Genomic DNA, 25,052 nt, shown 5'->3' with positions numbered 1-25,052 from the left:
TAGAGCTAAACACTGTGGAATTGTGACCAAACAACCAAACTCCTGACCTTACAATAGAGGGAAGGTCATTGATGAAGTAGCTGAAGTTAGGCCAAGGACACTACCCAAATGAACACTTGCAGCGATGTTCTGGGCTGTGATGGTTGGCCCCTGACAACCAAAACCATCTCTTCTTATATCAGATATGACTCCAGCCAGCCACGGCACGAATTTCTCCTTTCACCCTCACAACCTTAATTTTGGGGATGTAACATTTGGAGAAATAACATTTGGGGCTGATAAAACATTTAAACAGCAGCAGCGGCTTGACTTTACGGTGCTTTTATGTGGGTTTCAGTGAGGTGCTAAGCCATGCGGCTCCTAATATACGGCCATGGCAACCCCAAAATCAACTTGCTGGACTAATTTTTACCTGGTCTTCTCAGTATCTGGCATTAGCACATCTGGCAAATTTACTTTGGAGTTGCTGCTGGCTACGCAAGATCAACATGGTGGGAGTCAGTGGCCCTGTCTCACTAAACTCAATATAAAAAGCAACTTCACTGTGCATAGTCCAGTCATGACACTGCATTTCCAGGTACATAAAGGTGTAAAAATAATACCTCTTCCACTCAAAAGAACAGAAAAGCAAACTTGTAAGTATTCAAATAAAAGATGCTTCAATGTATTTACAATGTGTTTTCTGGGGAAGGTATATACTCCCATAAGCAGAATATTTACATAAATCAAATAAAACTTACCTCTACAGCATGTGACCTCGAAGTGCGTTCTGATGACCAAGGACCATCTGAACTCTTCAGCGTACAATTAACAGTCATTGTCTGAGATTGATTTTTCAACATTTCCCCATAATCTGCAGCATCAAAATTAGTCTTCCATACCATAACCTGAAAAATGTGTTAAACAAGGTATTCCGTCAGTTTAACGCAATGTTAGATTGACTACGTCACTTGACATATTATTTATTTTAAAAAACAGATGCACAAGTTCAAAAATGAAGGAACTCCACTAAAAGCTATATTTGCTTTTTTAATGAGGCATAAGCACTCAAAACTGAACTAGAAAGAAAAGAACTTGCATTTATACAGCGCCTTTCACAACCTCAGGACGTGCCAAAGTGCTTTACAGCCAATGATTTACTTTTGAAGTGTAGTCACTGTTGTAACGTAGGTAAAAGTGGCAGCCAATTTGTGCACAGCAAGGTCCCAACAAACAGCAATGATATAAATAACTAAATGAACTGTTTTTGTAGTGTTGGTTGAGGGATAAATGTTGGCCAGAACTGGGAGAACTTGCCTGCTATTTGAATAGGGCCATGGGATTTTTTTACATCCACCTGAAGGGGCCGACAGGACCTCGGTTAACATCTCATCTGAAAGGCAGCACGTCCGACTTGGCAGCATTCCCTGAGCTCTGCACTAGAATGTCAATCTAGATTATGTCCTCAAGTCTCGGAGTGGGGCTTGAACCCACAACCTTCTGACTCAGAGGCAACAGAACTACCACTGAGCTCAAGGCTGACACCTGCTACTCTTGCCAGTGTGTACTAGCTTCCATTAAGTTCCAAAAGGCTTCAAAACTCACATCAGTAATGCAAAATAAAATATTCAGATTAACTGTTTGAAATTGCTAACAATTGCCACAGTTAACATTAAGGTTTGAAATCCTTTTCTACATCTAACTCTTTTTCTCTTCAATCTTTGAGCTTTATCTGATGTTCTGGGGGCCCCTTTCCTTCTGCTTATCTACATTTCTTGCTTATGATTTTCCTCTCCATTATTGACCCCTCCTCTGTTCCTCTTAAGTGCAGCTGCCGCCTCTTCCTTTACCTAGTGTAAGAAAAAGAGGAAAACAAGAAATAGGGCACAAAAAAATTAGTAGGGCTCCAGAAAATGTGCAAAAGATGACAAAATAATTGAAACATAACTTACGTGGAAATTACAACATGGGAACGAGCTATTCAGCCCAACCTGTCCATTTTGGTGTTTATCCTCCATGCCAGCAGTAGTTCAAATCCTGTGTGTCTGTCCTGTTCCTATATCCCTTTATCTCCAGGTACAAACTCAATTTATGAAGGTTTGTTGGATAATGGGTTTCTCTCAATTCTTGTATTCAAATGAAATAAACAATTGCCTAAACTGGTGAAAATTATCCACATAGAATGCTAGCGTTCTGTACACATCTACCAAGAGATACTTTCTGACAGTGAAGAAATGTAAAATGATGGATAAAATTTCACTACCAAAACGCAGATCCAATTTTTGGTAGTAAACAGGTGAGGCTTTTATCAAACAAGACAAGCTGAAACAATTATCAATGCCTGCAGCTCACTCACTCAAGGTGTCAGCCTTGGCTCAGTGGTAGCACTCTAGCCTCTGATACAGAAATTTGTGGGTTCAAATCCCACACCAGAGACTGACATAACCTTGGTGGGGCTGTCTTTCGGATGAGGCGTTAAACAAAGGCCCTGTCTGCCCTCTTAGGTGGATTAAAAAATTCACATAGCACTATTCAAAGAAGGGCAGGAGAGTTCTCCAGGTGTCCTGGCCAATATTTATCCCTCAACCAACATCACTAAAAACAGATTATCTGGTCATAATCACACTGTTGTTTGTGGGACCTTTCTGTGCGTAAATTGGTTGCCGCGTTTCCCTACATTGTAACAGTGACTACACTTCAAGTGCATCTGCTAATCACTAACCTCACTTGAGATGTTTTAAATTTAAACCTCTAATTACACACTCAACAATCAAAGTCAAATGGCCTCCATACATTGTTATCTATGCCTCTCAGCATTTTGAAGACTGAAAGCATGTCTCCCTTCAATCTTCTTTTACCCCCAAAGAAAAGAAGTTCAGCTCTGGAGCCGAAGTCTCAGAATCATTGCTTGGAATGTCGTGGAAAATGAGAGTTTCATAAATTGGCTAATACAACAGGACATTAAATGCTACACACATCAGGAAAAGTGAGAGGCAGGATAATTTTATAAATTCTAATTTTATACAGGTTAATTACCAGAATGTCTAGCTCATCAATGCTTAAAGTTGATTGATAAAATCGAAGACAGAAGCTTTCAAAGTGAAGTATTTTATTCATAGTTTTTGATTAATTTTCTTGTTAGTCAAAGTGAGGAAGATGATACAGATGAGGAAAAGAACAATTTTCTCATCCAGCATCAGCAAACACTTCAAGTCAGGTATATAACACTAGATGGAGAGGATAATTCCCTCTTCCTTGCCTTAGAAGAACATTATTCTCCACTACCCCTTGCCACTGCACTAGTTTCTATTTCCGACAACGCCCATCCCAAGGGTCAGAACAGATATTAGTACCGGATATTTAAATAAGCATGGTTAGAGTCGTCCAACTCTTCTCCTGTCTCCCTACAGCTCTTGTCTGGCTGGACTTAGCATGCTGGTGTCACTGGTTGCAGCAGTAAGTCACTTCTCCTGAGCTTCAGCCCATCGCCGTTGCCCTTCAATGTAGCCTTGACTCAATGGTAACACTCTTTCCTCTGAGTCAGAAGATCATGGGTACAAACCGCTCTCCAGAAACTTGAGCATATAATCTTGCCTGACCTGACCAGGGAGTGCTGCACTGAGGTATCGACTTTCAAATGAGATGTTAAACCAAGGCTCCACCTACCCTCTCAGGTGGACGTAAAAGATCTCATGATGCTATCCGAAGAGTAGGAGAGTTCTCCCAGTGTTCTGGCCAACATTTTTACTCAACCAACTCCGCTAAAATAGATTGTCTGATCATTTAATTCATTGCCATTTGTGGGACTTTATGCACAAATTGGCTGCTGCATTTGCCTACGTTACAACAGTGACTAAACTTCAAAAGTACTTAATTGGCTGTGAAGTGCTTTGGGACATCCTGAAGACATGGAAGGCACTATACAAATGAAAGTTCTTTCTTTGATTTCCCCCCTTTCCTGGGTATCTGAGTCTCCTTTGATTTCTTACTTTACTCTAATTTCCCCCTCTTTCCTATCTCCAGCCTCTAACCCTGCTCTATAATCTACCTCTGGCTTTTAGCCTCCTGCATAACTGTCCTCCCCTGGGACTGGTCCAATTATTCACCGCCTTCAAATCCCACTTGACTTGAAGACAACACTTTTTCTTGCCTCACCATAAGAGACTGACCAGTAATCAAATAATTTTGCTAAAGTCTTACGACAGCAAATGAGTCACAATCTTAGAGTTAGAAATATGCATACAGAAGTTTACCATTCTTAATAAGGCTATATAATTTTTAACTGTGACACTGAATGTATGTTGTATACAGCTGCTGTACAGAAAATTCTTTAAGCATGAGATTCTTGGGCCCATGCTAGGCTGCTGACATAAATATTACTGCTTGTTCATATTGGCCAGTATATGTGTAGTAAAAACAACTTAGTAATTTCCTAGGAATGTTGGAATTACAGCTACGGCTGAAAGACCATCATAAGTAACTCATTTTATGAAACAAATTGATTCTGGACCAAAAGGTAATTGGTAGTAGTAAGTCAAATATTCCAGTGTACATTTCCAGAAAAAGCTCTTAATGTATTTTGATAGTAATGCTGTTCTAACCTTTCCTAAAGTCACTAATTTACCATCTTTTTCATAATGACAATTTAAAAAATACCCTATTGGAGGGAAAAAATGTCTAATTTGTGAACATGTCAGTCTTTACGGTTTGGAATACATCTAAGCTGAGGTGTTAAAGAAATGTTTATGCATTTTAATGAAAAATAGCCAATAGAATTATGTTACAATATTCAAATTGAGGCATCCCAATAGTGGATCTATGTACAACATGGCTCGAGAATGAGCTATACAGACCAAGAATATCCCAGGTTCGATAGCTGGCCTACATGGCAACTGTAGCACACAAGCAACAGTAGCACACAAATCATCATCCTCGGGCTAGTGAATGGAAGTAGAGGGGAATGAACCACTGATTCTGCTCAAGTATTGCTATCCAGTGCTTTGGAGCAGGTGGAAGAATGTGCATGACTGTAAAAAACAGGGAGACTGCGAGCATGCTAATGCATATAAAAACACACATTTTCCATTTCACTCACTAACACCTCTCTTGTACTCCTTAACACAACTGAGGTAGAGTGGTTAAAGGCCAGAGGTGGGTTAGAACTCACCTACCATTTGAACAACTTTTTCTTGTATCCTGTTCTGGACTGCAAGACAAATGTTAGAAGAGCCATTCCAAATATGAGTGCAACATTCAAGAGTCTTGGAAGGCCTTTGGTCTGTGCAGAGTCATTGTTGAGGAGGAAAGAAATGCTTGACACAAAAGAAAAAAAACTGAGCTTCTTGGAGGCAACTTTAGCAACAAGGTAATGTGGATTCCATTTGTGACCAGTGTAGATAGTGAGGCCAAGTACGCCAACAGAAGTGGGACGAGTAAAAATAGCCTATTTTCCAAATAAAGTAATTTGTTTTTCTTCAATAAAAACAAATCAAAATCCCTGCTCCATCAAGCTTTAAAGATTTCTATTGCCAACAACATCAAAGGAACCAACTCTACATTCTCCAGCCCACAGGTCAATGTGGCAAAAATAGCTGTGATCCAAGCTGCCTCGAGTCAAATGAGATAAAGTCTGTAGAAATGCAGACCATATATCAACCAACACTAAAGGATTAGAAACTTGGTTGTGATCCAGAGATTGTACAGTGTAGCACCACACAACAGCAATCCAGTTTTCCTAAAACAGGCCATTACAATGAAGTCAGTCTACATATTTAATCTGATACAAGTAAGCAGCTTGATGATGCACTGTTGTTGTTGTAATGACGTCCTGGAGAACTAAGTGACAATTATACACTGGCTACTCTGAATCCCCCAGAAAGAAGTAAATAGAACTCAATCAAACTAACCAGGTCGTCCCATGTTCAATCTCTGGACCCTGTTGCTAGGTAATCCCAGAGAAGGCAGCAATAGGACCAGTACAATGAGACTATCTGCTGTTGATTTTGGAATGGAGAAAAAGTAACTAGAGGAAAAAATAGCTTGGGTTTGCACTCCTGAACATTATTCAGTGACCCTTGCTGGAAAGTGCAAGTGTACAGTGAGCGTCAGGTGAGGACAGGAGTGGACTTAGTTCTCGTCATCTCCTCCTGTCCTCGTCAAATAGATTGCCAAAACTTGACGTTTGGGCTCAAAGAATAGCCGCGGAAAGGGGAGGAAAGAGGAATACTGGCAGACAATCAGCACTCCTGACAAAGTTATTCAGCATAAATCTGTGCCTTTAGGAGAGGAGAAAAAGGGAAGGAGGGTAAAATAGGTGGAGGAAAACTGATTGAATTCAAAACCAACTGCCCTAGTGGTAAGAGAAGTTATTGTATCCAGTTAGATGCAAGTCCATTGAAAGATAATGGAAGTACTAAGCTGACATGATATTCAACTGTCGAGATAGGAGAGTGGAGCAATAGTGTAAAAAAATTTCCCTGGCTTTTGCAAGAAGAATAAATTACAACTACAACTAAATAAAGCACAGCTATCCTTTATTAATAAAGCACAGCACTCTTAATAATCCGTTAATGATTTAAAGCAAAATTGCATCTTAAATACAAGAACAGGTTATTAACACACTTTAGATGATTGTACCTCAACCACAAAGGTACAAAGAAGAAATGCAACAGACACCCACCTGTTCATCTGAGCCTCCTGAAGCAAAGAAGTCCCCAGCACAGGAAAAAACTACACAAGTAGCTGGACCCTTTAAACAGAAAACAAGTAATTGAAAATAATTATTTTTAATCTACACTGCATTAAGGAAAATATCCAAAGAACAGAGTAAATCTGAGGGCCCTATAGGCACCAACGCGTTCAGATGGTAAACATATAACTCTGAAATAGCTTACACGATGGCCGACTTTCCTCTGCCCTGCTCCTAAAAAGGGCCTGAAAAAAGGTACCCAATCCTCTGCTCTTATTCTGCTCCTGAATAACACTTCATTCAAATTTACTCTATGGCTTTTCTGGGTGTCTGTAACTGACTGTTCGAAGAAGATGCAGCAATATAAATTGCACGCAAATGAATGACAGAAGGCTTTGCACACAATTTCTCTAATTTCACAGAGTGCAGATCAGAGACAAACTGCCCACATAAAAATCTGGCACCACTGTTTCATAACCTGCTGTTTAGGTGCTATCTGTCTTAAGGGACAGGCTGGTATTGACGTTTAGAATAAAAAATGGTTTTGTCCCTTCAATAATTGTTACCAAGTTAATCTTTTACACTTAGTAATGGAGTCTAAGTTCAGTACTATGCCACCCTGCCCACCCTTTTGCAATATGGTTCATTTGGAGGCAGACGAGGCGAAACAAGCACAAGCCACCTTGACAGCTGCTGAAGAAATTCACCTGGCCCTCTCCTAAGCCACAAACATCTGTTCCCCTACCACAAAGCAAGAATCCCACCTCCTGCCACCCATCCTTACAACTGTTCCAAGCAATCTTGAACAGAACAAATAGCTTTAGAGTCAAATTCACAACCCCCTCCTATTACTACACCATCATTCTTCACATCCACACTCACTTTCCGTGGCTCTCCACCTCCTGCTTAACATGACAGCACTGCCCTTTTACCAATCCCCTCCAAGACAGACAGCAGGGGCACTAGGGCTTCTGCTGCCATCACAGCAATGGCGCAGCAGCACAAACACATTTACAGGGGGCAGCACCTTCACATAAAGATGAAGACCTCCAACAGGCAATTTACAGCTTCTGGCATGCATAAATGGATTTAAAACGTACCACTCGCAGAAGCTTGCAAAATAAAAGTCCTCCTCCAATAAACTGTCATATTACAAGTTTTTTTTTCCCCCCTCGAGCTTCCACTGTCCCTGCCTCTGAAAGATTGTTGCTGCCTTCAAGAAAGACCCAGGCAGTGCCTGGGTTTCCTCAGGGCTGCTCTGCTGCACCCAAGGTGTGCTCCCGATGTGCCCCCGCTTCAGTATAATGAACCTCGAGAGGAAGATCAGGCACTGAAGAGATTGGAATACTGGAGTGTACTTCAGGTGCACTCTGCACTAAATTTTTTTTTATATTCGTTCATGGGATATGGGCGTCGTTGGCAAGGCCAGCATTTATTGCCCATCCCTAATTGTCTTTGGGAAGGTGGTGGTGAGCCGCCTTCTTGAATCACTGCAGTCTGAGTGTTGTTAGGTAGGGAGTTCCAGGATTTTGAACCAGTGACGATGAAGGAACGGCGATATATTTCCAAGTTGGGATGGTGTGTGACTTGGAGGGGAACGTGCAGGTGATGTTGGTCCTTCAAGGTGGTAGAGGTGGTGGGTTTGGGAGGTGCTGTCCAAGAAGCCTTTGCGAGTTGCTGCAGTGCATCCTGTAGATGGTACACACTGCAGCCATGGTGCGCCGGTGGTGAAGGGAGTGAATGTTTAGGGTGGTGGATGGGGTGCCAATCAAGCGGGCTGCTTTGTCCTGGATGGTGTCCAGCATCTTGAGTGTTGTTGGAGCTGTGCTCATCCAGGCAAGTGGAGAGTATTGCATCACACTCCTGACTTGTGCTTTGTAGATGGTGGAAAGGCTTTGGGGAGTCAGGAGGTGAGTCATTCGCTTCAGAATACGCAGCCTCTGACCTGCTCTTGTAGCCACAGTATTAATGTGGCTGGTCCAGTTAGGTTTCTGGTCAATGGTGACTCCCAGGATGTTGATGGTGGGGGATTCGGTGATGGTAATGCCGTTGAATATCAAGGGGAGGTGATTAGACTCTCTCTTGTTGGAGATGGTCATTGCCATCCAACAACTAATGACCTTTAGGGAAGGAAACCTGCCGTCCTTACCCTGTCTGGTCGAAATGTGACTTCAGACCCACAGCACTGTGGTTGATTCTTAATTGCCCTCTGAAATGGCCTAGCAAGCCACTCAGTTGTAAAATCTCGCTAAAAAAAGTCATAAGAAGATAACCGGACGGACCACCCGACATCGGACCACGAGGCACCGGACACGACAAAGGCAAACGAAGCCCAGTCGACCCTGCCAAGTCCTCCGCATTAACATCTGGGGACTTGTGCCAAAATTGGGAGAGCTGTCCCACAGACGAGTCAAGCAACAGCCTGACATAGCCATACTCACAGAATCATACCTTTCAGCCAACGTCCCAGACTCTTCCATCACCATCCCTGGGTATGTCCTGTCCCACCGGCAGGACCGACCCACCAGAGGTGGCGGTATAGTGATATACAGTCAGGAGGGAGTGGCCCTGGGAGTCCTCAACATTGACTCTGGACCCCATGAAATCTCATGGCATCAGGTCAAACATGGGCAAGGAAACCTCCTGCTGATTACCATCTACCGTCCTCCCTAAGCTGATGCATCAGTCCTCCTCCTTGTTGAACATCACTTGGAGGAAGCACTGAGGGTAGCAAGGGCACAGAATATACTCTGGGTGGAGGACTTCAATGTCCATCACGAAGAGTGGCTCGGTAGCACCACTACTGACCGAGCTGGCCGAGTCCTGAAGGACATAGCTGCCAGACTGGGCCTGAGGCAGGTGGTGAGCGAACCAAAACGAGGGAAAAACGTACTTGACCGCGTCCTCACCAATCTACCTGTCGCAAATGCATCTGTCCATGACAGTATTGGTAGAGTGACCACCGTACAGTCCTCGTGGAGACCAAGTCCCGTCTTCGCACTGAGGACACCATCCAACGTGTTGTGTAGGACTACCAGCGTGCTAAATGGGACAGATTCAGAACTGATCTAGCAGCTCAAAACTGGGCATCCATGAGGTGCTGTGGGCCATCAGCAGCAGCAGAATTGTATTCCAGCACAATCTGTAACCTCATGGCCTGGCATATTCCTCACTCTACCATTACCAACAAGCCAGGGGATCAACCCTGGTTCAATGAGGAGTGTAGAAGAGCATGCCAGGAGCAGCACCAGGCGCACTTCAAAACGAGGTGCCAACTACAACTCAGGACTACATGCATGCTAAACAGCGGAAGCAACATGCTATAGACAGAGCTAAGCAATTCCACAACCAACGGATCAGATCAAAGATCTGCAGTCCTGCCACATCCAGTCGTGAATGGTGGTGGACAATTAAATAACTAACAGGAGGAGGAGGTTCTGTAAACATCCCCATCCTCAATGATGGCGGAGTCCAGCACGTGAGTGCAAAAGACAAGGCTGAAGTGTTTGTAACCATCTTTAGCCAGAAGTGTTGAGTGGATGATCCATCTCGGCCTCCTCCCGATATCCCCACCATCACAGAAGCCAGTCTTCAGCCAATTCGATTCACTCCATGTGATATCAAGAAACGGCTGAGTGCACTGGATACAGCAAAGGCTATGGGCCCCAACAACATCCCAGCTGTAGTGCTGAAGACTTGTGCTCCAGAACTAGCTGCGCCTCTAACCAAGCTGTTCCAGTACAACTACAATACTGGCATCTACCCGACAATGTGGAAAATTGCCCAGGTATGTCCTGTCCACAAAAAGCAGGACAAATCCAATCCGGCCAATTACCGCCCCATCAGTCTACTCTCAATCATCAGCAAAGTGATGGAAGGTGTCGTCGACAGTGCTATCAAGCGGCACTTACTCACCAATAACCTGCTCACCGATGCTCAGTTTGGTTCCGCCAGGACCACTCGGCTCTAGACCTCATTACAGCTTTGGTCCAAACATGGACAAAAGAGCTGAATTCCAGAGGTGAGGCGAGAGTGACTGCCCTTGACATCAAGGCAGCATTTGACCGAGTGTGGCATCAAGGAGCCCCAGTAAAATTGAAGTCAATGGGAATCAGGGGGAAAACTCTCCTGTGGCTGGAGTCATACCTAGCACAAAGGAAGATGGTAGTAGTTGTTGGAGGTCAATCTTCTCAGCTCCAGGACATTGCTGCAGGAGTTCCTCAGGGCAATGTCCGAGGCCCAACCATCTTCAGCTGCTTCATCAATGACCTTCCCTCCATCATAAGGTCAGAAATGGGGATGTTCGCTGGTGATTGCACAGTTTTCAGTTCCATTCGCAACCCCTCAGATAATGAAGCAGTCCGAGCCCGCATGCAGCAAGACCTAGACGACATCCAGGCTTGGGCTCATAAGTGGCAAGTAACATTCGCGCCAGACAAGTGCCAGGCAATGACCATCTCCAACAAGAGAGTGTCTAACCACCTCCCCTTGACATTCAACGGCATTACCATCACTGAATCCCCCACCATCAATATCCTGGGAGTCACCATTGACCAGAAACTTAACTGGACCAGCCATATAAATATTGAGGCTACAAGCACAGGTCAGAGGCTGGGTATTCTGCGGCCAGTGACTCACCTCCTGATTCCCCAAAGCCTTTCCACCATCTACAAGGCACAAGTCAGGAGTGTGATGGAATACTCTCCACTTGCTTGGATGAGTGCAGCTCCAACCACACTCAAGAAGCTCCACACCATCCAGGACAAAGCAGCCCGCTTGATTGGCACCCCATCCACCACCGTAAACATTCACTCCCTTCACCACTGGCGCACAGTGGCTGCAGTGTATACCATCCACAGGATGCACTGCAGCAACTCGCCAAGGCTTCTTGCACAGCACCTCCCAAACCCGCAACCTCTACCACCTAGAAGGACAAGGGCAGTAGGCACGTGGGAACAACACATCTGCACGTTCCCCTCCCAGTCACACACATCCCAACTTGGAAATATATCGCCGTTCCTTCATCGTCGCTGGGTCAAAATCCTGGAACTCCCTTCCTAACAGCATTGTGGGAGAACCTTCACCACACGGACTGCAGCGGTTCAAGAAGGCGGCTCACCACCACCTTCTCAAGGGCAATTAGGGATGGGCAATATATGCTGGCCTTGCAAGCGACGCCCACATCCCATGAACGAATTTTTAAAAACCTAATTGCTCCCAATCAGAGCCAGGAGAGGAAGATCGGTCTCATTGCATACCTTTTTTAAAAGGGCCAATATTGTTTTTAAACTGTTGAAATTAGTGCATTGCGTTTTCAAATTTGAAATCCTTCTAACACAAAATGAACTTCAAAATAAACTGCAGGACCATCTACTTCAACTTATCACTACTTCTTCATAAATTTAGATTTTATTCTAGGCAATAGGTTTGAGCCGGCCTTAAATTTTTCAAGACTTCTTTTACAAATTGAGTAGGCACTGTTCATCAAGTACTCACGTTTGAAAAATCAAACTTTACTGCAGAATTACTATTACTGTTTCAAATACTTCTGACTTGACTATTTGAAGTTTTTCATGGAACATTTTCTCCAAATGTGCTGCCATGTAAAATGTTTTGGAAATATTTGAAACATGATGGCTCGTGGCTTGAACAGTGACACATGAATCAAGCAACTATAGTACTTGCCTGGCAACTACGAAATCACTGATAAGGTACTCCATTTGGAGAGGGTAAAGAGAAAAGACAGAGAAAAAGAATCTCAATCTGTAAGATTTAATATTTCCTAATTTAAACTGTCCATGGTTGTTATCAGTAATTTCATTTCCTACAAGTATGATTTTTTTTTAAGAATGCACACACTGAAATAACTGCTGTTCAGTGTAGCACATAGTCAGAGAATTAATACAAAGAAACACAATGTCCCACCATGTGAACCAACAGAACAAACAGACTATCTCACCAGTGACTAAGTTTTAAGAATTGTTTCACTCATCCAGAAAAACAAACTTTCTTGCCCCGAATGAACCCATAAGTTATGGATCTTTCATACTTCTGTCAGAACTTTTATAATTCACTATTGTGAATATCCTCTATGTATATAATTCACCAAAAATTATGCTAATGCAAGACATTTAGTAGTTGCTGAAGTAAAACAAATTATGTGCCATTAGCTTGATGCAGAATTAAAATGATTGAGTGTTAAACACATGTAAAACCTTTAAGCTTTCTCTCATTGAATGAACCCATCACCACCTTCATTCAAACAAGTACATATATGGAAAAGCAGCTGTAAAATGTCATCAGCCTGAAACTGAAAAGGTCTTACTTAACACCAACCTTGGAAAGGAAGGACCATCTAAGTTATAATTATATACAGGAATGTAAACTTGGCCCCACTCCCTGGGTAAACTAGCAACGATCAGCTGGTATCTTACATACCAGGCGCCTGAAACAGAGGTCTTCTTACGTCAAAGCATATTTCTGGAATACTATCACTTCCCCTTCTAATCTATCACTTCCTCAGTCCCCTCCCAGAATACTGGTGAACTGCCAGACAAAAACACATGTCAAGTCTAGAACAGGCACATTCACCCACACAAATAAATACAGCTGGCAGATTTCTCAGAACAAGCTGTTCTGTGAGCACAAGGAACACTACTCTTAAATGCTTCACGTTTTCCACTTTTGTTTTTGAACGTTGTTCTATCTGATATGTTCTTTACTGATGCTTATTACATCAGTGGATAATTAGTAAACAAAAAACACAGATTCATCATGATTAAATTAGGAGCAGGTATATTTTTTATATATAAAAAGGTGATAACATCCTTTTATTTTTCAAATTAGAATTATGTTTAAAAAGGGTAACTAACACGTCCACCAATTTCCTTTCTATTCTTACTTAATCTTTGTCATCATCCTTGCTCTTCCAACTGACAAAACGCAATCTGAGCGCTAAAATGTAAATTTTATCATTGCTTACAAAAAGTGGAAGCAAAGTTATATTCATACGGTGATACTGGAAAGCACCCTGAAAAAACTTCAAGGTTCAACAAAAATCATAGGAAGAATTTTAAAGCTATGGAGAGCATACAGCTTATATTCTCCTGCATGATATCAAAAATGAGAAACTATAGACTTGAGATACTGGAACTATTTCTACTGGAGCTATGAAGGCCAAGAGATTTAACAAAGGTATTTAAAATTATCAAGGGTTTTTACAGAGTGAATTGGAAAGGCTATTTTCTCTGGTTGGGGAGTTAATGACGAGAGGTCACCAATTTCAAATTATCACCAAGAATGTGATGAGAGAGGTTAGGAGGAATGTCTTTATGCAGAATGTTGTTGAGGCACAGACTATTGCATCTTTTATGGAAAATGTGCATAAAAGTGGAGAATGATACACTGTTATAGGCAGAGAGCAAGGCAGTGAGACTAATTTTGGATTGCTCTCGCAAACAGCTAGCACAGACATAAGGATCCTAACAGCCTACTTCTGTGCAGTAAAATTCTATAGTTTTACTTCTATGAAACACCATGAATGGGACTAAAAAGAACTACAAACACTGGGAGTGAGACTAACTCACTCAGGCTGTACCTGACTGCATTGGCACTAAGGCCGGATGATCGCCAAAGAAAATGTTTAAATGTTATTCCCAGCTGACAGCCAGAAACCTGGTGAGGCCGGGTAATGGATTAAACACTCTTCCCTGTGGGGAACCAGCAGGTTAATGGCCAATTAAAATGTTAAATACTGTTGCCAGCAGGGAACCTGTGGGCAAAGTCTGCTGACTGCAAAATACAAATTTAAACAGCGTTCCTGACTGATGGCTGGGAACTAATGGCAAGGCTGATAACCAAATAAAATATCGATACAGCGTTTTATTACAAATGCCAACATAAAATGCACAAAAGAGAAATCATGACACAGATAGTAAACTTAATGTGTACAGAAATAGATCATTCGATTGACTTTTCAAATATTGCCAATATATTAAAAAATCTTGCATATCGTGCACATCCACAAGAAATCACACGTGGAAAGTGGTTGTCACACCTCAAAAGTATCCACCATGCAAAAAGAAAATCATGGTTAGCTAAAATGGCCCTTAACTAATCATACTGATTGGCTGAAGTATCCTGTTGACTAAAGGTGAATGAACCAAAAACCATTTAATTCATCAGACAGGCAAGAAAAGCTACCCATCAGCAATAAGCAAGCAGCACTAAACAAGCTAAGCAACCACCCAATTAAATCAATAATTTATTTCACAAACCCAGCAATCTGGAACTAGCAACTACCAGAAAACCAATCAAACCATATATATTTTTTAAATTGCTTTCAGCTGCTATTTACCTTCCTCCCTGGTCAGTATAGAATCGGAATGGCACACTGCCACTCCAGTGGGGGGGAGACCAAGGGCTCAATTTTCGGACCCCCGAGCCGGCGGGTTCGTGGGGGGGGGGGCTCCGAAAATCGGGGATTCCCGGGGCGGGTCCGGAGCCCAGCTCAAACCCGCCCACTTCCGGATTCCCCACTGACGTGCTTACATGCGTGCGCAGCCCCCGCATGTGGGACTCCCGCCGGCAATTAAAGCCGACGGGGTGCCACTTAAGGTAATTAAGTAGGTACTTCAGGTTGTTTACAGACCTGACTGGGAGAAACACTCCCAGTTCAAATGGACGTGTTGCAGCCATCAGCCTGTGGCAGCTGCAAAGGTCCATTTGACGGGGGGGGGGGACCCTCACTCATTACAGGAGGCCACTCTGTCACTTTGGACAAAGTTTGGCCACCACCACCCTCCTCCTAACAATAAAATTCACCAACTTGCACACTTACCCCGGTGTACAGACACATTTACCTACCTTGCAGATCCCCTCAAACATACATCTTCCAGATGGGGGCTGCCATAGCTGCAGTCATGACCTCCTTGGAGGACGAACAGCATCACCAGCCTCGCCGGCCACACTGTCCACCTCTGACACGTGGAGCTCCACAACAGAGTGCTGTGACACATCCACCTGCACAGCAGGAGGGAGGGCAACCGCAGAGAGAGATGCGTCACAGAAGGCACTACCCTCGCCACAGGGTCCACAGACCAAAGCTCAGCTTCCTGGACCTCTCTGAGCAGCAGTGCATACGGAGGCTCAGAGTCACTCGACATGTAGTCGTGGACATCTGCAGCCTCCTTCATGCTTAGCTGCTCCCGGCTGGCTCAAGCACCATTTTCTTACCTGTCGCTGTCAAAGTGACCACTGCCCTCAACAACTTCTCCTCCGCATCCTTCCAGGGTGCCACCGGGGACATCGCCGACATCTCTCAGTCGTCTGCACAAAAGAGCCCTGCAAATACACCAACACCCACTCTGCAGTGACACAATGGGTGGCATCAGTTGTGGGTCTTCAAGGTGATCCTCAGGAAAGGGCATTATTGCACAAACCAGACAAGATTCGCATAGACGTGGCAGTGGTGGTGCCAATATAATATGTAATGTGAGTTGATCAGAAATTAAATATAAGTTAAAAACCATGACAAACCCTCAAACACCCTTGTGCATCCCCTTCATGCTCACAACACGTTCAGCCTTACGCTTCCTACTACACATCTGTGATGCATGCCCTGTGGCTGCAGCACAGGTAGTGGCAGCTTGAGTGAGGCTGACCGTGAAAGAGATGCATGAGAGGGTGAGTATGAGATAGAGCCATGAGATTGTATGAGGATTGGGGTGAGTGGTAGTGGTGGGATGAGTACTGGCAAGGTGAGTAAGTGCAGTTAAGATGAGGATGAGCTTTGAGTGGGTGTGAGGAGTGACTGATAGAGTTGTGTTGGCAGTGCAGAAGGAGATGTGGGGTGGGGGCGCTGATGTAGCAGATGGAATGTTGGGGAATGAGTAAGTGTACTCACTTCGGCTGACCAACTTAGGTCATTGAAGTGCACCCTGCGCTCTATGCAGGTGCGCAATATGTTGGTGGTGAAGGTGACCTCCTCTGCCGCCTTGAGCCAGACCTCCGTGGTGGCAGAGGCAGGCCACTTCCTCCCGTCCGCCGGGGAGAAGATCTCTGTTCTCCTCCTCCTCCTCACCCCATCCAGTAAGACCTGGAGTGAGGCATCATTAAACCTGGGAGCAGCCTTTCCCTTGGGCTGCTCCATGCTGTAATTTTGCCTATTTTCTGCAGCATCAGTCAGTGGAGGACTGCCCCTTTAAAGAGGGCTCCTCCAGCTGACAGCCTCTGATGCGCCTGCGCAGTCCGCCCGCTGCGCAGCTTTCCAGCGCGAAACCCGGAAGCCAAGGTAAGTACCTTCAATTAAGCTGCGATTGCGTGTGGAGCACCCCGATTTCACTGGGTGCGTTACCCACGCGCCCAGTCTACCCCCCGCTGCCAACCCGCCTCCCTCCTAATATCGGGCCCCAAATCCCTCAATGGACTGAAGAAAGATAAAAATTCTTTCCCTAATGGGAATAGGAAGGACTACAGTCAGATGGTAATTAATTTCTCTCCTTTGGTCTTTTGTACATACCCCGCTCTCTTCGTCCACCATTGGCAGCTGTGTCTTCAGCCGCCTAGGTCCCATGCTCTGGAATTCCCTCCTTAACTTTCTCTCCTCCTTTTCGACCCTATTAGACATGCCCCAAACTGCTGCCGAGATATAGGGTCGGGCAGGTAAAAGACGCAACTGCCCTCCTCCCCCAACAGATTTGGGATTTCTGACAGATCCAAGTTCCATCCCATACTCCATACCACCTCAGCAGACAAAATGTCCAATTTCCACCCTTGCCCAACCTAGCAATCTCAGACCTAAATACTTAAATAGTTCAGTATCTAAAAGAACTTTAGTTTTTCATACTCATTCCTGAATTTATTTCCTAAACAGACAGGAGCAGGAATGGAAATGCAACTTCTCAGTTTAAAGCGGCCTATTGTGATAAACAACACTCCCTGTCTTCTGAAGGCTCACTACCCTTTCTCATTGAGGTCAAAGCCATGGATTTGAGTTCACTAGTCTGAAACAGACCTCATAAACAAGTGTTCTGGTTTACAGTCAGTTCCAGATCTCGGAAACCAAACCAAAGCTATGATATAAAGTGATAGTTTACTTTATAGATGAGGATTTTTATTACAGTGCATATATCCCAAATTTCGTTAACATCTTTCAAATTCATCTTGTACTAACAGTTACAGGGACTAAAGTTAAAAACTTGATTCAGAAGAGGAACACAATTTTTAAATTACCATCTTACTCCACACAACTTACAGTAAAAAAATAACAAAAAGAGGTCATTATAGCTTTCCAAAATTATGTGAAAATAAAGGTTCTGGAAATAACATGATCAAGTTTGGGTTTAATTCCTTTGTGAAATACTCAAGACTACCTTTGCATCCTGATCGAATATTATTTTAACAATTACGCAACAACCAGAGATACAACTTACATTTTTCAGCTACTTATAGAATTCATGATAATTCACTGGCCTACCTAGATCTACATTCTATTCAGGACAAAAAAGAAGTACAATTGAGCATCATTTTACACAACCTTGCAAGGAACAAAGATTTATCTTTGCTCGGTTCCTTGCTCAACTTTGTATACTTTCAGTAAATATCATACAAGATACTTGTTACAAGAGATTGTCAATAATATCATGTTATTATAAGTTTGTCCCTTCCCCTTGTGAGATTAAAACAAATATCCAAAATGCTGAGTCTCGTCATTAAAGACAGGGCACAATGGAGAACTACAGAAACCTAGATTATTCCAGAAATGACAGATTTCATTACACACAAGGATTTGGTTGCAGTTATATAACAGTCTTTCTCATGAGTGAAGACAATTGGGTATTTCATTGTATATTCTGTTAAAACAAGTTAACACTGAATGTTAAAGCTGCAGTGTCATAAAGCTGCCCACAATCAGGTTATACTGACATAGTTGGGAATTTTAGAAAACACTTTAAATAAATGTTCTCACCACCAGCAGCGACTGTAACTCTGCCTCAAGTTACAAAAACTATACAACTTTGAGCCAGAATTTTGAAACAAGGTAGATGATCAGTATTACAAACTAAACATTCTTCAAATTACCTTCACTGTAAAAACTAAAATACTGTACATAGAATGGTGCTTGGAAGCACATTTTGTAACATATGGATTTCTTAGATCTCATGTACACAGCAACAAAAAAATGTTAGATGGGGAAATTGCAAAACTGCAATTTGAACCCTTTCAATATCATGGACAAATTTAATTGTCTGGGTGCGGCAGGCTGCAGAACTTGTAGGTCTTCAGTCATGTGCACAGCATATACACACCCCTCCTATCAGGATTGCATCCACATCTAATATTAGAAATGGCAGTGGGGGGTGTAAGCCAAGACCTAATAATATTTATTTAGGCCAAGCATCTCCAATCTAATTCAGAAGCCTAGTTTACTCCCACGAACTGATATTTGGGTGAAGGACTTGGAGGCTAAAATGGAAGGTTAAAGCCTCACATCCAGTACCAGAGTTTAAACTAATTTGGCAGGGGCATGAATACCAGGATGAAACATTAGAGAGGAGAAACAAGGCGCACAGAGGACTAGGAGAGACAAACAGAACTAGAGTAAAGAATAGTTCAGAAATAGGAGGAATCAGACAAGGGGCAAATGCGAGGCAGTCTAAGCTGAGTTTGGAGTGCATGTGTACAAACGCACGTAGTGTAGTAAATAAGGTTAGTGAGCTGCAGGCTCAAGTCGCCACATGGGACTATGATATAGTGGCAATAAGAGAGGCCTGGCTCAAAGAAGGGGAGGATTGTGTACTTAACATTCCTGGCGACAAGGTAGTCAGGAAAGATAAGGGAGGAAAGAAAGTCTCAGCCCGGGAGCTGGAGGAGAGTCCGAGAGCGAGAGGAGAGACCGAGAGGTGAGCGCAGTGTAAAAGGAGAGTCCCGAGAGCGAGAGGAAAGTCCGAGAGGTGAGCGCGGTGTAAAAGGCGGGCCCGAGAGCTGGAGGAGGGCCCGAGAGCGGGAGGAGGGCCCGAGAGGTGAGCGCGGTGTAAAAGGAGAGTCCGAGAGCGGGAGGAGAGTCCGAGAGCTGCGCGCAGTGCAAAAGGAGAATCCGAGAGCTGAGCGTAGTGTAAAAGGAGAATCCGAGAGCTGAGCGCAGTGTAAAAGGAGAATCCGAGAGCTGAGCGCAGTGTGAAAGGAGAGTCTAGAGAGCGGGAAGAGAGTCTAGAGAGGTGAACGCAGTGTAAATCTAAGGCAAGTCATGGCAGCAGAGCTCGCACCCGTGATATGCTCCTCCTGCACTATGTGGGAAGTAATGGACATGACCGGTGTCCCTGGCGACCATGTGTGCAGGAACTGTGTCCAGCTGCAGCTACTGGCTAACCGCATTTCGGGGCTGGAGCTGCAGGTGGATTCACTGTGGAGCAACCGCGATGCTGAGATTATCGTGGATAGCACGTTCAGGTAAGGATTACGCATGCAGAAAGGAAATGGGTGACCGCCAGGCAGAGTAAAAGGACCAGGCAGGTAGAGCAGGAGTCCCCTGGGGCCATCTCCCTCTCAAACAGATATATCGCTTTAGATACTGTTGGGGGAGATGGCTTATCAGGGGAAAGCAGCAAGAGCCAAGTTCATGGCACCACGGGTGGCTCTGCTGCACAGGAGGGGAGGAATAAGAGTGGCAGGGCTATATTGATAGGGGATTCAATTGTAAGGGGAACAGATAGGCGTTTCTGCGGCCGCAAACGTGACTGCAGGATGGTATGTTGCCTCCCTGGTGATAGGGTCAAGGATGTCACAGAGTGGCTGCAGGGCATTCTGGAGGGGGAGGGTGAACAGCCAGCAGTCGTGGTCCATATCAGTACCAACGACATAGGTTAAAAAAAGGGATGATGTCCTGCAAGGTGAATTTAAGGAGTTAGGAGACAAATTAAAAAGCAGGACCTCAAAGGTAGTGATCTCAGGATAACTACCAGTGCCACGTGCTAGTGAGTATAGGAACAGGAGAATAGACCAGATGAATGCGTGGCTGCAGGGATGGTGTAGGAGGGAGGGATTTAGATTCCTGGGACATTGGGACCGGTTCTGGGGAAGATGGGACCTGTACAAGCGGGACGGGTTACACCCGACCGGGACCGGGACTGATGTCCTCGTGGGGGTGTTTGCTAGTGCTGTTGGGGGAGGTTTAAACTAGAATGGCAGGGGGATGGGAATCTGAGCAGGTAGACAGCAGAGGGGGAAACAAGGAAAGAAACAAAAGACAGAAAGGGAAGAAGCAATAGTGGAAGGCAGAGAAAACAAGGGTGAGAAACAATTAGGGCCAGAGTGCAAAATAAAACTAAGATGACTAGCAATCTTGAAAAGACAAGTCTAAAGGCATTGTGCCTTAGTGTGCAGAGCATTCGCAATAAGCTAGATGAATTAACAATGCAGATAGATATTAACAGTTATGATATAGTTGCGATTACAGAGACATGGCTGCAGGGTGACCAAGGATGGGAACTGAACATCCAGGGGTATTCAATATTTAGGAAGGACAGGCAAAAAGAGAAAGGCGGTGTTAGTAAAGGAGGAAATCAATGCAATAGTGAGGAAGGATATTGGCTCGGAAAATCACGATGTGGAATCTGTATGGGCGGAGCTAAGAAACACCAAGGGGCAGAAAACGTTGCTGGGGGTTTTCTGTAGGCCCCCAAACGCTGCATTAGGGTTAGTAGTGGAGATGTAGGGGCGGGCATTAAACAGGAAATTAGAGACGCATGCAAGAAGGGTACAACTATAATCATGGGTGACTTTAATCGACATATAGATTGGTCAAACCAAATTAGCAATAATACTGTGGGGGAGGAATTCCTGGACCGTGTACGTGGTGGTTTTCTAGATCAATACGTTGAGGAACCAACTAGAGAACAGACGATCCGAGACTGGGTATTGTGCAATGAGAAAGGATTCATTAACAATCTTGTTGTGCGGGGTCCCTTAGGGAACAGCGACCATAACATGATAGAATTTCTCATTAAGATGGAGAGTGAAGTAGTTGAATCCGAAACTAGGGTCCTGAATCTAAATAAAGGAAATTACGAAAGTATGAGGTGCGAGTTGGCTATGATAGATTGGGGAACTTTACTAAAAGGGATGTTGGTGGATAGGCAATGACTAATATTTAAAGAACGTGTGCAGGAATTACTATTATTCATTCCTGTCTGGCGCAAAAATAAAACAGGAAAGGTGGCTCAACCGTGGCTTACAAAAGAAATTAGGGATAGTATTAGATCCAAAGAGGAGACAAATAAAATTGCCAGAAAAAGCAGCAAGCCTGAGGATTGGGAGCAGTTCAGAATTCAGCAAAGGAGGACAAAGAGATTGATTAAGAGGGGGAAAATAGAGTATGAGAGTAAACTAGCAGGGAACATAAAAACTAACTGTAAAGCTTCTATAAATATGTCGAGAGAAAAAGATTAGTGAAGACAGTCAGAAATGGGGGAAATTATAATGGGGAACAAAGAAACGGCAGAACAATTGAACACATACTTTGGTTCTGTCTTCACAAAGGAGGACACAAATAACCTCCCAGAAATGTTAGGGAACCAAGGGTCTAGTGAGAGGGAGGAACTGAAGGAAACCAGTATTAGTAAAAAAAAAAGTGCTAGGGAAATTAATGGGGCTAAAGGCTGACAAATCACCAAGGCCTGATAATCTACATCCCAGAGTACTAAAGGAAGTGGCCCTGGAAATAATGGATGCATTGGTGATCATCTTCCAAAATTCTATAGACTCTGGAACAGTTCCTACAGATTGGAGGGTGGCAAATGTAACCCCACTATTTCAAAAAGGAGGGAGAGAAAAAACAGGGAATTACAGACCAGTTAGCCTAACATCAGTAGTGGGGAAAATGCTAGACTCTATTATAAAAGATGTGATAACAGAACACTTGGAGGGCTTTAGCGGGATTGGACAAAGTCAGCATGGGTTTATGAAAGGAAAATCATGCTTAACAAATCTACTGGAGTTTTTTGAGGATGTAAGTCATAGAATAGGTAGGGGAGAACCAGTGGATGTGGTTCATTTGGATTTTCAGAAGGCTTCTGATAAGGTCCCACACAAGAGGTTAGTGTGCAAAATTAAAGCACATGGGATTGGGGGGAAGATATTGGCATGGATTGAGAATTGGTTGACAGACAGGAAACAGAGAGTAGGAATAAACGGGTCTTTTTCCGGGTGGCAGGCAATGACTAGTGGGGTACCGCAGGGATCGGTGCTTGGGCCCCAGCTATTCACAATCTATTTCAATGATTTGGATGAGGGAACTAAATGTAGCATTTCCAAGTTTGCAGATGACACAAAGCTGGGGTGGAATGTGAGCTGTGAGGAGGATGCAAAGAGGCTCCAATGTGATTGAGACAAGTTGGGTGAGTGGGCAAGAACATGGAGATGCAGTATAACGGAAAGGCAGATTATTATCTGAATGGTGATAGATTGGGAAAAAGGGAGGTGCAGCGAGACCTGGATGTCCTTGTACACCAGTCGCTGAAAGCAAGCATTCGGGTGCAACAAGCAGTTGGGAAGGCGAATGGTATGTTGGCCTTCATTGCAAGAGGATTTGAGTACAGGAGCAGGGATATGTCTTACTGCAATTATACAGGGCCTTGGTGAGACCACATCTGGAGTATTGTGTGCGGTTTTGGTCTCCTTATCTGAGGAAGGATGTCCTTGTCATGGAGGGAGTGCAACGAAGGATTACCAGACTGATTCCTGGGATGGCAGGACTGACGTATAAGGAGAAACTGGGTCGACTAGGCCTATATTCACTAGAGTTTAGAAGAATGAGAAGTGATCCCATCGAAACATATAAAATTCTAACAGGGCGAGACAGACTTGATGCAGGGAGTATGTTCCCGATGGCTGGGGAGTCCAGAAGCAGGGGTCACAGACTCAGGATACGGGGTATGCCATTTAGAACACAGATGAGGAGAAATTTATTCACTCAGAGGGTGGTGAACCTGTGGAATTCTCTACCACAGAAGGTAGTGGAGGCCAAGTCATCAGATGTATTCAAGAAGGAGATAGATATATTTCTTAATGCTAAAGGGATCAAGGGATATGGGGGAAAAAGCGGGAACAGGGTACTGAGTTAGACTATCAGCCATGATCATTTTGAATGGCGGAGCAGGCCCGAAGGGCCGAATGGCCTACTCTTGCTCCTATTTTCTATGTTTCTATGAAAGAAAGTAGGGAGGGGGTGGCTGTATTGATCAAACGAACGATTAGAGCACTGATGTAGTTGAGGGATCAAAGACGGAATCTATGTGGTTAGAATTAAAGAACAACAGAGGAGCTATTACGCTACTTGGTGTATACTATAGGCCACCAAATAGTGGGAAGGAGATAGAGAAAATTTGCGGGCAAATTACAGAAAGATGCAAGAACTATAGAGTTGTGATGATAGAGGACTTCAATTATCCCAGTATAGACTGGGATAGTAATAGTGTAAAGGATAAAGAGGGGGAGGAATTTCTGAAACTTGTAGAGACAATTTTCTGGAATAGTTTGTTTCCAGCCCAATGAGGAAGGAAGCAGTGCTGGATATAGTTCTGGGGAATGAAGTGGGGCAAGTGGAGCATGTTTCAGTGGGGGAGCATTTGGGGAAGAGTGATCATAATATCATTTGGTTTAAAACAGTTATGAAAAAGGACAAGACACAATCAAATGTGAAAATGCTTAACTAGAGGAGGGCTAATTTCACTGAGTTAACAAGGAATCTTGCCCAGGTGGATTGGAATCAAAAATTGGTAGGCAAAAGAGTAATTGAACAATGGGAGGTCTTCAACGAGGAGATGGTTCGAGTATAGAGTAGGCACATTCCCACGAGGAGGAAAGGAAGGCATCCAAAGCTAGAGCTCCCTGGATGACTAAAGGTATAGAGATTAAAATGAAACAGAAAAAGGAGGCATCTGACAAATGTAAGGTTCATAATACAGTAGCAAACCAAGCTAAATACAGAAAATACAGAGGAGATCTAAAAACGGAAAGAAGAGGGGCAAAGAGAAAGCATAAGAATAGATTAACTACTAACATAAAAGAGAACCCAAAAGTCTTTTATAAACATATAAGCAGTAAAAGGATAGTCAAAGGAAGGGTGGGACAGATTAGGGACAAGAAAGCAGATCTTCTTGTGGAAGCAGAGGGCATGGCTGAGGAACTAAAGGGCTATTTCGCATGGGTATTCACTAGAGGATGCTGCCATTGTAGTAGTAAAGGAGGTGGTATTGGATCAGATAAAAATAGATAAAGAGGAGATATTTAAAAGATTGGCAGCGCTCAAAGTGGAAACGTCACCCGTCACCACTAAGCGAAGTAAGGGTGGAAATTGCAGAGGCTCTGGCCACAATCTTCCAATCCT

At 43.8% G+C, this 25,052-nt stretch overlaps 1 protein-coding gene across 4 annotated transcripts in view; it reads right to left on the bottom strand.

The window, feature by feature from the left end:
- The window catches only part of LOC137334120 (POC1 centriolar protein homolog A-like), a 115,787-nt gene that overhangs the window by 47,153 nt on the left and 43,582 nt on the right, over positions 1–25,052 (bottom strand). For 2 of the 4 annotated variants that reach the window (XM_067998637.1, XM_067998636.1), the window contains exons 8-9: positions 6,659–6,727; positions 741–887 (exon numbers count right to left, since the gene is read on the bottom strand). The exons of 1 other annotated variant lie outside the window; for it this stretch is intronic. In XM_067998637.1, coding sequence (XP_067854738.1) covers positions 741–887; positions 6,659–6,727 — 216 coding nt within the window. The remainder of the gene's footprint in view (positions 1–740; positions 888–6,658; positions 6,728–25,052) is intronic. One more of the 4 variants, XM_067998638.1, reaches the window with a different exon arrangement.

Source organism: Heptranchias perlo, chromosome 17, assembly GCF_035084215.1.
Source record: "Heptranchias perlo isolate sHepPer1 chromosome 17, sHepPer1.hap1, whole genome shotgun sequence".
Classification (NCBI taxonomy): Eukaryota; Metazoa; Chordata; class Chondrichthyes; order Hexanchiformes; family Hexanchidae; genus Heptranchias; species Heptranchias perlo.
This window is presented reverse-complemented; position numbering and strand designations above follow the sequence as displayed.